Below are 13,063 nucleotides of genomic sequence, written 5' to 3' on the forward strand. Positions count from 1 at the left end.
TGTGAGAACCCCTTACAGATTTATTTTCCATCTAACTTTAATCAATGATTCAATAATGAAATAAAGAAAAATAAGTCTTTATATTAGTGCACTAGGGACTACATTAACTGTTAAAATAATAACTATTAATTATAATCATTAATATTTTCTATATATAGTTGTTAGTTTTTAAGCAAAATAATGGAGCTGCAAGTCCCCGAGAAAAGGCACCGTGCGGGGGTTAATGCACAGGGAAAACCCAATGATTCGCGGAATTTGCACTTTACACGGAATCAATGGGCTAGCACGCATTAACCCCTGGTTTACAACACAGGGAAAATGCTTTTTAATTGAATAGCATTTCCCTGGGCGGCGCAGGTAATTAGCCACTGGGATTCTCCGCATAGAATATCGCAATTTTTAATTCACATTTCTTTCATTTTCTATCACACTTAACTATTTTGCTTTAGTTAAATAAATATAATCTTGGATTAAAGAAAATTTTACTGATAATTAAAAAGTTGTATTATTTTAACAGTTAATGTAGTCCTTAGTGCACAGCCATAAAGAAGTTTTTTGCGGCATTGGAACAAGTGTAAGAACCATAGAGGATTTTATGGCATCAAAACTGTGCAGACCTTAAGAAAATGAATATACTTCAACATTAAGAAATCTTAAGATTAAGAGAATCGATGACTACTAACAAAGGCTTACTGCAGATAGGCTGCTGTGCTGATGGACTGTAACTAAGGATGGTGTTAAATACTAATTGACCAATAAAAACAATAATATAAACTACAAAAGTTATTTCTGTATGTGTTGGCAGTACAGAGGTTTTTTCTTGAAGTCTATTATGGTGTTCATACTCCTCAGACATTTCCATCAACTTTAGAATCCGCCATATTCTAATAGGAGTGGCAATTGTCTTTAATCAGACATTGAGTGGTGTACTTATTTTGTTTTGACTGTGAAATAATGTAACTGAATGGTAGATTTAGGCATAGCCAGCGCCTACACCTTGTTTACAGATCAGTGGGAACACATCATTACAGTCTCCTTAAAAACTCCAAATCATTGTATTACTTGTTGAAAAAACAATATGCAAATCTAGGAGCCAGCAGGATAGTGTAATTAATATATTATGGAGTCAAGACAGATTTTCATCCATTGACTTGCAAGGTCTAAGCAACCAGCGCTAATGTAAGATGTGCCCAGCCCTGGTTTATCTAATAAAATATGACAAATTTAATCAGAGATGGTTTTGCCATTTAGGAAATTAGAGACTTTGGTGGGGTGTTTAAGATTTGCATTAATACACACAAATGGTTAATACACACAGATGGTGCAGAGACTCTCTGTAGACAAATTATGTATCAGACACATTTCAGAGTGCACTGTCCACCCTCACAGCCTAGCACGAGGAACTGGGCATAATGTGACCTGATCTAATGCATTTAATTTATTTAGGCAAGTGCCAAACTGTGTCTCCTGGCTAAAATAACCGTACTACTTACTAAATCTGCATATTGTATCTGATTTAATCTGGGCAATACGACAGTGGCTCATCGTAGCTCCTTTTCATGAATAGCACAAGATTCCACTTCCCACCCACAACAACGTCCTACACACATGTGAGCTAGCACATACCTTACCCCCTCCCTCTGGAACGGCATCAGACTGTTCACAAGCTTGGAATCCACCACAGATAAGTCAGCTTCTGGGATCTCAGCACGATTTATAGAGGATTTCTCAAACTGAGATGCAAATGCTTGTATAACAGGTTTAGGGAGAGGTTCTACCTCCACTTGCTGTATACCACGAAGTGCTTCCACTGCAAAGCAATCCATAAAAAGACTTATTAGCATGCTCTGGGATTAGGACTTGATGCAATGACAGATTATTCCAGAGATTTGAAAACATGCAAAATATTTTTTAAAAATAAAACCAAACCGTAGCCAATAGGCTCTTTACAGGCCTTTCGTACATACAGAAGACATTTATTAATTTAAAAAAAAAAAAATTATAGAACTATAAAACTTTATTTATTGTATACTTAACATCAGTGGTAGCTTAATTACTACTTAAAATATCAATTAGCTGCAAAGGATTCTTGAATAATAGTCGACCCGATCATCATTCTTATAAAAGGGATTCAATCTCTGTGTTGTATTATACACATGTATGTAACATTACACATTTAAAAGGAATTGAATATCCTAATCTATACTTCTGATTTACCAGTTTCCCTTGATAGATGCTGTGCACTGTGGGTAGCAATGGCAAACCATCCCAAGGGGCATTTGGGTTGGGCAGGAGGGCTTCCGATGCCCAGCCTGGTGATCACACATCGCCTGCATGTACCATAACATGACCACTCACCTTTGAGTAGGCTATTTACAAGCCAGGCACAGGTGTACCCAGCCAGACGTGCCAAACTACAGAGGCAACAAGGTCCATTAAGTCAACTCTTTTAAATTATAAAAGTCCTTTTACGTGTACATTCATATCTTCATGTTAATTCAGTAACTAGACCAAAGATTCACCAATCTGTTTTTAGCTAAATTGAAGTAGCAGAAAATACATATTAATACATTAAAAATGAGAATGCAAAGTAAAATATGTGCATGATTCATATGTGAATGGTGCCATAGAAATCAATGCACTGGATTGTTAAAATTGTTAATAGTTGAATAATTAAAATATTCAAAACAAATGAAAAATTATTGGGTGGGAATAAGACCTTCAAAGAAGTGATACCATAGATATATATTCTACCAGTTATGCCTGTGCCAGTTGTATGTATCCATATGGAATGATGTATCTATTAATCCACTCTCGTCACTTGCACAAACATAGACAATAAAAAAAGAAAAACATTGCGACTTTAATCCTTACTTGCTCCACTATGAATGTAAAATCTGGTTAGACTTGCAGCAAGACATTAGCATTTTTTTAAATCCATATATTCTGCTGACAAACCCGGTTTTAATTTGTACTGTTGTTACATAAAGAGCTTTCAGTGAATAGCAGGATGCCATGATTACCTCTCTGAGGCGCTATCTGCACCCTCACTCGCCATCTCCTCAAATGTCTGACGGGAAAATAAAGTCATTCTATCCGCAGAATGACAGAGTGTGGTGCAGATGGGGCTAGTGTTTTTTACTTCTGAATATAGGAGGCCGTAACGGAAAAAAAAGAATAAGGGTGGTGGGTCAAGCGGAATATGTCACTTGTGTTTGTAGCAGGCACTGACTGTCAAGGATTGTACGGAAAGCCTTTGTGTACAATTTTTATATAAATAGATTAGTTTAAAAGTACATTAGCAAATCACATGTGAAAGGATTGAAAAGTCTTGAGAATGCCTTAAATTATAAACATTGCTGAGTGCTGCCACTCTGTATTTATAAAGTGGTAGTTTAAAGGAATTTCTTATACCAATATTCTGTCAATGTTTAGTACGACCATGTGGTGGTGCTAGAGGTTCCGACTGTACTCTGGCACTCTCACAGTAATTTTAGCACTTACACCAATCCTGACATGCCGATGAAAGACATTGCAAGCCCCAAACATCACACTATTGTTTAATTTGGAGTTTCCAGAGAATTATGTTGGCTAACGTGTATGCAGCTCTTGTACCAATGACAGATCTTTTGAACAATTTCTGCATCTAGGCAAAAATAATTGCTGAACGTCTATCATTTGTTAATCTTGAGCAATTTCTACTCCCTTCATGAAAGCAGCATAAAAATGTTAAAAAGGGTAACAAACAATAAACGTACTACACATGCTTAGCAAACTAAAAGGTAGCGGGTTCTGGACTACAAATAGACAGTAAAAAGGTTGACAATGTCTAGATAGACACCAGATGTTAGACAGTCAATAGGTCGACTGGGACAAAAGGTAGACAGGAACAAAAGGTCGACACACTAAAGGTAGACAGGTACAAAGGGTCGACATGAAAAATGGTCGACACAAAAATGGTCCAAACATTTTTTTTTTAGGGTTAGGCACCTACCCCGATGGGTAGGGTTAAGCACCAGGAGGGAGGGTTAGGGTGAAGATTAGGGGGTAAAAAAACCCAAAAAAACAACGTGTTGACCATTTTTGTGACGACCATTTTAATATTGACCTTTTGACACCGTCTATCTTCTTACATGGCTACCTTTAGTGTGTCGACCTTTTGTCCTAGTCGACCTATTGACTGTCTAACATCTGGTATCTATCTACTGTAGACACGGTCGACCTTTTTACTGTCTATCTGTAAATCCACACCCAAGGGTAGCACATTTTCTCTCACTAATCTATGACAGCTAAAACTTATCTACTTTTCATACATAACCTCTAAAATGTGCTAGGGGAGGTATGAAAAGAAGATGAGCATGACTAGATGACAGAATCCTGTCAGTGGGCATGGCATATGATGACACCAAGGGCATCACTGTGCTCCTGCTCTCTCAGGGAGAGACATGTATCAAACCTTCGAGAGGTAAAGTAGAGAAGTTGCCCATAACAACCAATCAGTATGTAACTGTCATTTTATAGACTGTGCTAAATAAATGACAGTAGAAGCTGCTTGATTGTTATGGGCAAATTCTAATCTTTATCTCTCTTGAAGGTTTGATACATCTTTCCCCTCATGGTATTATGTGGGGAGTCCATGCAAGCACAGTTACAGGAGACCTCCCAGCTGTCTGAGAAGTCCAGACTGTCCCCTCCTACAGATGTCTCTTCATACATCTAGCCTCAACATAACCACGCATCGATACTTGCATGGCAAGAGTGAGCCGCCAGGTCCAGTACTCTACCAGTGTTGAGCATCTTTATCTGGCGAAAATGCCTCTTATACCCCTTTTCTACTGCCACTAAAACCCAGGTTACTGCCGGGTCAACCCGGGTCGCAGCTCAGTGGAAAAGGCTCCTTGGAAAAATTCCCGGGTCTCCAGCAGGATTTTACGCAGATAAGACCTGGGTAAGGCTCAATGGAAACGGGTATCCCGGGTCATTCAACCGGGGGACCGTTCACTGCTTAGGGAGAGCTGCATTTCCTAGCACTTGGAGATGATGTAATCTCCAAGTGCCAGCAATATCCTGGGTTCACACTGTGGAGTAAATGGGTTCGAGCCGTTGTGACACAGCTTGAAACTCGTGTTCAGTGTCCCGGACTGGACCCGGGATTTTGGTGGAAGAGAGGTGACTACGATGCACCAGCAGACTGTCCTGATTTATTTGATATGTGACACTTGTATATCTGTGTGAACCTGAGTCTGTATATGAAGCACAACAGAACCTGAAATAAAAAAAAGCTGCAGCCGCTACACTGTAGCACTTTGTATACAGATTTAAGGACTCAGTCGTGCTCAGATAGACAATTGTCGCAAATCAAAATAATCGGCACAGTTTGTTGGTGCTTCCTAATCGCATCGCAACTTAGACACATTTTCTGCAAAATTAGGCGTCAGGCGCTAGCAGAGTCTCACGGAAGCTGGTGCGCAGAGAGGGGCTTTTTAGCACGACTGCAGCAAAGATGTATAAGGACACAGCTGTAAAATGGACATCTCCTGGACACTGTAGAAGAGTAGGCAACTATCCATTGGATACACCTACAATTTCTTAGCTACAAATATTAAAATTAAAGTATAGCAACAATCTGCCAATCTATGTCCTGTCAATAAAAACAAGTTTCTTAAGGTGGGTACACACCTTACGATGGTGCGACCCAGCAATACGGCAAGCGATGTAACAGTACATTGGACTCGCCGTACACACTGCATGATCCACCTATCGTTGCTGCTGCATGTAACTATACCGCGTCATTTATTGCATCATCCCATTGCAGGTGCAGCACATCCAATGAGACGAGACTCAAACCACAGCCGGGAACGACAAATCAGGCATACACACTATATGATGTGTACAATATATATTTTCTGATCCGCTTCTGGGCAACAAATCGAATGGTATGTACCCAGAAAGGAGACCCTGCATGGGAGAATTAGTTAGCATTCAAATGGCCGACTAGAAACAAGTGGTACCATAGGAGGACCTCATTTTTACTGCACAATTTGGAGGACTCCACTTTACAGTTCATTTCTCTTTAAGACCATAAGTATATTTGCTGCTAATGCTCACAACTCAATTTTAATTTTTTTTTAAATCCCTCACATATAGTGTCTAAAGAGGTAAATTAAGATAATTGTTTGTCTTTGTAGAAAAAAATAAAAACTACCATCCGTTATACCCTCCTATTCTAAGAAACCACAATCATTTCTGTGATTTCCTTTGTACTTTGCAGAATTTCCATCCATTTTCATTTTCCAGGGAGTCAGCGTGTGCTGCCAGCATGCGTTCCCATACAAGGGCTAAACTCTCCAATTCACAGCGTCACGCCTTTCAGGCATCTGCAGCCTCTCATTCACCGTCTCTTTTCATTTTTGCATGTTCTTAAAAACAAACATGAAAGCGTTCTGCCGTGCCCGGAGCCCAGACAGAGAACAGAATGCGGATACAAGCCATGGAATGACATCTCCTTTCATTCCTACACAAAGGCGCGTTCCGCAGCTAACATAAGATTACTCCTAATCAGCTCAAGTTCTACAGTTTCATCTTTTTCATTGAAAGTGACAGAAAACAATAGCTTGCTGTAACATACACAAGGCATCATATCCAGAAACTGCAGACATACTTAGAACAGTTTTGGAATAATTGGAGGTCACTTAGGAACATATTGAAGATCAAAAATGTAGCTAAATATCTATATACTCATTAGTTAATAAACAGACCATCTTGCAGCTACTTCCATTTAATAAGGTCTGTAAAATCTTTTTGGCATCCGCAGGGACATTTAACAGTCAATACAGACATTTCTTTGAACTTCTTAGGAATTTTCAGTTTAAAGTACATTTAACATATGGATTACACTTAACTTTATTAAGGTCATTTCAGGATTAGGTAATAAATTCAGTATGTAAATATGAGGTTCTGGTACAATACACAAAACGGCAGTGAGGAAGTGTAAGACCCTGTGTAGCGGGCTATGCACCGAGATTTCCACCTGAATGCTGAGCTGTTTTGCACAAGATGGCAGCATTTGGGGAAGAGCAGATGTTGCATCAGCTCATGGCAGAAACTGAAGAAAAAAGGAAAACTAAAAGCCCTGTTGTTTTCATATTGTATATAATAAATAAGCAGTCAGATATCCATAATATATAAAAAGAACATATGAAACATATAACCACATGTAGAAAAGTGAAATGGACAGGAGACTTATAGTTGGATATGACCCCAGTTAGGCTGGTTGTGAAAAATCACATGACCATACATCTCCCAAATCCCAAGTCCTTCCAAAGCTAAAGATCACCTATGGTGGCAAAGTAGTAATAATAATCTTCTCCTTGTGTGATATCACAGCAAATGCCAGAAACCACAAAACACTGGGCACGAAATAATCCGTAATAATAAAGTATGTGAAACCCTAGCATGACAAAATATCATATGATTTCCAGTCTGTGACAAGCAAAAAGACAGGTGTGCTGTAATTTAAAACATCCTAATAAATATTGTTTACAAATATCTCATATGTTGGAATATATGCTGAGAGTACAGGAGTGTATGACCATATGAACACTACGACCAGGCTGTTTACATGTGTAAAGGTATAGAATATATAATTTGGCAGAAGACTAAAGCTCTCCACAGAGTTTTGGAAACAGTGACCTCTTCAGGTCCTATATAAAATCATGTGTTTTACACATGCCAACAGTCGTACTATTATATGTAACTCAGATCGGCATTTATTTACAAAATAATAATAAAACCAGTTTTATTTTCAGAAGAGGCCAAATTTAATTTAGAACTAAAAGGTTTTCTGAAAAGTTTCCACTTTGCAAAGAATCTCAGTGAGGAAGATACTTAATAAATAAAGATAATGTGAGAGGCTTATTATAAGAGCTCTAACATGTAGAAAATCATCTCTCTCCTTAACTGGCCACTCACCAGCCGATTACATTAGGTCATGCATTATGCCCCTTCGTCCGTGCAGATGGATCGCTTTTGATGTCACTGCAGCCTGTAAGTGCTTTTAAAAAATAATAGTGCACACAAAGTCTGATATGGGCCATTTATGGACATGTCTGATAATCCTATTGAGATCAATGGATTATTACCAGGTATCAGGGTTGCTTAGTGTCACTATCACCGCAATATTGCATAAAAGGTAACTGCATTTTTTTTTTCTTCAAAGGGATAATGCTTCTTTAAAGAATAAAGTTCTTTTCTTTCTGTTGTCCCCTAATTCACTCTGTAAACAGTTTTCCAAGTTCTGTATCTTAGACACATAATTAGTGCAATTTTCTCATCTGCTAATCCTACAAACAAATGAAAATTAAACTATATAGCGCCCTACTGTTCTCAATTGCAAACTCATCATCAGAGGAAGCTGTTTAGAATTTCTGACCTCACAGCGTTCAGATTGCTACAAATACTGACAATGGCGGAAACAAAGCATAGGAAGTTTATGACATTTCAGTGAATACAGTTCAAATGGAATTATGTGATATATAATTGCAGCAATTTCCCTGCTTATTACAATATGCTCTTTTTACAACCGGAGAAACAATTAGAGGGCAGCCCTGGCCAGCGTGAATCACAGTATCTCCTGAAAATGACCTTTTTATCCGAGTCTGACAGTGCGTTGGCTCGCGCCAAGCAGGGGAAGAGAAGAAATTTTAGGCTTCATAAACAGTTATTAGCAAAATCATTCCAAAAATCAACCCACTTTTCATTAGCTTCATTTAGCAATGTAAATGTGCCTCCAACAGCCGGAGCAGATATATGTACAGAGGGGGTCATTCAAACCCACTCGCAAGGGGCAGTACGCTCGCAAGTGGGTCGATGTTCCCCACTGCGCATGCGCACGACGGAGGGAGCTCCGTCGTGCGCATGCGCGAGACCCGGACTGCGACAGCCAAGCTGTCGCTCCGGGTCTCGCACCAAAGGGGGCGTGCTGTCGATGGTGACTGACAGCACGCCCCCTTTGGTGGGCGTGCCGGGGGCGTGCCTGCCAGACGGAGGCGTTCCCATGGGAACGCCTACCGTCTGAAGCCGGCCCCACTGACATCACTCCAGGGCTTGTGGCAGGGAAACCCTACCGCAGGGTTTCCGTCGCAAGTCCGATGGTCGCGATGGTCAAGACCATCGCGACCATCTTTTTGGACGCTCGTATATGCTGTGGGTGGTGACCCACAGCTATACGAGCGTCCAGGAGGACGCTCCATTTAATGGAGGAGGGCCCTGATTCAGAGCGCCCAGCTCTGAATCAGGCCCAGAGTCTGCATTGGCCCCTGGGATATGAAGAACTCCATCCTTATCCAAAGGTTCTAATGAAAGCCCAGCGCCCGTAGGGGTCATGGACATTAGGAGAACCCACTCAATCCAATGCATTGATTATAGTTGTTCTACCACTGTGTGCATCAGAAGTGAGAATATCAGCATAAGGACATTTAGAGCCATACACTAATAGACACAGAAAAAGGAAGCGATTGGAGAGTATTAAAAAATCTGACAGATAATCTGACAGAAAATCGTTCAGAAAATTGTTGGTAACAAAATCGTTGTGTGTGTATGCAGCTTATAGGGGACCTTGTGGTTGTGGTGTGACACCATGAGGTCTATGTCTGGTAGTACCCACCTGTCCACCAGGAGCTGAAAGACGTCCGGAAGAAGAGCCCACTCTCTGGCGTGTATGTCCAGACGATATAGGAAGTCCACTTCCCAGTTGAGAACTCCCAGGATGAATATTGCAGGGATTGCTGGAAGATGGCATGCTGCCACTGCAGAATGTTCAGTACTTCCCTCATGGCTGCCGGACTTCGTGTGCCTCCTTGATGATTGATATAGGCCACAGCAGTCCCGTTGTCGGACTGAATCTGGGCAGGCCTGCCGTGAAGAAGGTCCTGTGCCAGAATGAGCGCTCTGTGCACTGCACAAAGCTCCAAGATATTTATCGGTAGGTGACTTTTCTAGGTCGTCCAGCTTCCCTGAAAGGTGCGACGCCCTGTCACCGCTCCCCATCCTCGCAGACTTGCATCCATGGTGAGGAGTACCCAATCTGGGACCCACAACGGACGACCCTTGTCTAAATGAGTCATCTCCAGCCACCAAGCAAGGGAGAGCTGAACCTCTGGCAAGATTCATATCATCTGAGACCTTATCCGATGATACTGGCCGTCCCAATGAGACAGAATCCATTGCTGAAGGGACTTGGAGTGGAAATGGGCATAAGCCACTATGTCGATTGTGGGCACCATGGAGCCCACCACCAGCATTGCCACGTGAACTGATACTTCCTGCTTGCAAAGTAGACTGTACACACAAGTTTGAAGTGCTGCAATCTTGTCCTCTGACAGAAGAATCCTCTGTCCAGCAGTGCCCCCAAGTGCACCATTTGCCGAGTTAGAGAAAGAGTTTTTCCAATGGATTATCCAGCTGAGCTCTTGTAGAAAGACAATGGTCATCTGGAGATGACATTGTAATATCTCCTGAGATTGTGCCAATATCAGGAGGTCGTCCAAACATGGCAGTATCCTGACTCCTTGTCGTCTGAGATGAGCCGTCATGACGGCCATAATCTTGGTAAATACCCGAGGCGCTATGGCCAGCCCGAAGGGTAGAGCCTAAAGTTGGTAATGTTGCTGATCTACCACCATTCTCAAAAATCCTTAGTGTGATTGTACATTAAAAACACGCAGATAAGCATCCTGTATGTCCAGGGAGACCATGAAATCTCCAGGCTCCATTGCCAGCATGATTGACCGTAGGATTTCCATACGGAATTTGGGCACATGGATGAGTCTGTTGAGAGATTTCAGATTCAGGATAGGGCGATCCAGAAGGATTGTACCAACAAAACCTCTGAGGAGGCTGCCTCAGGAACGTGATGACGTAACCCTGAGAGACCACCTCTCGAACCCAGACATCCGTAGTCGTCTGATACCAGGCATGAGAAAACTGTAGAAGTCGGCCTCCCACCCTCGGGCCTTCCAGGAGGAGGCCCGCCCCATCAGGCAGTGGGCTTATCGTCTGGCTTGGAAGCAGGACGTCTAGTTGATCAGGATTTCCTGGTCTGCTGTTTGCTGTGGGAATTATCCTGTCTAGGGAAAGACTTTATCCTGTCTAGGTAAAGACTGTCCTTTTGCCCTATTCTGTGGGCGAAAGGACCGAGCTGACGGCTGCCTATACTTACAGGTAGTCGTAGATGGCAACCCCGCAGATTTAGATGTCGCCAGAGAAGACACTAGGTCATCCAGCACTGGTCCAAACAGTACCTTCCCAAAAAAAGGCAAAGACTCCAGGGCCTTCTTGTATCCGCCTTCCAGGTTTTTAGCCAAAGGGTTCTTCGAGCCGCAACAGAAGTTGCCGATACCCTAGAAGCCAAGATACCTGCATCAATGACCGCTTCCTCCATATACATAGCTGCTTTTTGCATCTGCCTGAGATGAGACAGCTGTTCTCTGGTAGGATCCTACAGAGTCTTCATCCATTCTTCCATAGCCTTGGCTACCCAGGCTACAGCTATAGCTGGTCTGATAATCGCCCCAGATAATGAAAACACTGATTTTAAATAGTTATCAAGTTTTCTATCTGTAACCTCTTTTAATGAGTATGCTGCAGGAATGGGTAATGTAGAGCTCTTGATCAATCTAGTTACATGAGCATCACTGATGGGGAAACTTCCCATTTGTTACACTCACCAAGCGCAAATGGGTATCGAGAGGTTAAATTCTTTGTAACATGAAAATGTTAATTTGGAGAACACCATGCTTCAGACATGAGATTCGTCAGTTGTTCAGACTGAGGAAAATAATCTTTAGCCCACTTCTGATGCCTAAAAACTGGAGTCTTAGATTTTGGCGGAACCTCCTCTTCATCTATACGGAGGACAGATCTAACCAGAGAAGGGACATCCAACGAGGATGGATGGTCTTCTTCCACTGAGTAAGACCCAGAACTCTGAGTATCAGAGTGTGTTGAGGAGGTTGGATCAGAATCCTGAGGCAATGTCTGAAAGGAAACCTCTCTTATGCCCCTGCTTGTTTACTGCAACTGGTCTATTAGCCTGTACCACCTGGTGAGAGCCTATAAGACCAGTGTTGGCTAACCTTGACACTCCAGCTGTTGTGGAACTATATATCCCAGCATGCCCTGCCACATAGCATGCCCTAATAGCAAAACTGTAGGAGGCAATATCGTGGTAGGAGCACGCGATGCTGCGACCTTGTCCACCATTTGCTACAAAACCTGCGACCAAGTCTTTTGTAGGTGCAGGTGTACTAGATAGGAAAGGTGGCTGTTTACAACAGGCACTACACAAACCATATTGCACAAAATCCTGTTCAGACAGGCCTGCAAAACAGGATTTACATGACTTGAGCACAGGAGGCTCACCCATCTTCACCTTTACCCTCAGACATGTGTGTGATCGGTATAAGGGGTGTACAGTATAAATGCAATGTGACTCACTTCACATATAAAAAACCCCACACAGCTTTTCAGAGGGATGAGGAGAAATACAGTGATAGATATAACTGACAGTATATATACAGCAGCTAGCATGAAAGTCACATACAAAGCATAAATACCACCATTGCTATTGCAAATTGACTCTGAATCAACTGACCAGCTCCGCAGGGGTATTGGCAGGATATATTGATTCAGACTTGGGAATAGAGTGAGATATCTCTCTTGACTGATCATCTTGGTGAAACTATGCTGCACTGCAGGTGGGGTAGATTTAAAATGTGCAGAGAGATTTAGATTTGGGAGGAGTGTTTCCAAACTGACATCTGAATTTAGACTAATAATAAAGCGGTGCAGTATTTGTGGGCTACATGCAAAAACAGCCAGTATTTACCCCACATGTAAAAAATGTATGTATTTACACCCCTTGCATTGCAACATGGTTTGTTCAGGTTCACAGTTGAGAGAGATAGCTCACGCGATTCAAAACTCTGAATCAGGCCCATAGAGCGCTATATACGAGATCCAGAGGAGAGGTATACAGGGAGACAGACCAGACCTCTGAGACAAC

General features: G+C 41.8%; 1 protein-coding gene across 2 annotated transcripts in view; it reads right to left on the minus strand.

The window, feature by feature from the left end:
* The window catches only part of SMARCAL1 (SNF2 related chromatin remodeling annealing helicase 1), a 106,312-nt gene that overhangs the window by 65,372 nt on the left and 27,877 nt on the right, over positions 1 to 13,063 (minus strand). For both annotated transcript variants that reach the window (XM_088455778.1, XM_088455779.1), the window contains exon 6: positions 1,627 to 1,810. In XM_088455778.1, coding sequence (XP_088311904.1) covers positions 1,627 to 1,810 — 184 coding nt within the window. The remainder of the gene's footprint in view (positions 1 to 1,626; positions 1,811 to 13,063) is intronic.

Source organism: Taudactylus pleione, unplaced genomic scaffold, assembly GCF_031769625.1.
Source record: "Taudactylus pleione unplaced genomic scaffold, aTauple2 ptg000671l, whole genome shotgun sequence".
In the NCBI taxonomy this organism is placed as follows: Eukaryota; Metazoa; Chordata; class Amphibia; order Anura; family Myobatrachidae; genus Taudactylus; species Taudactylus pleione.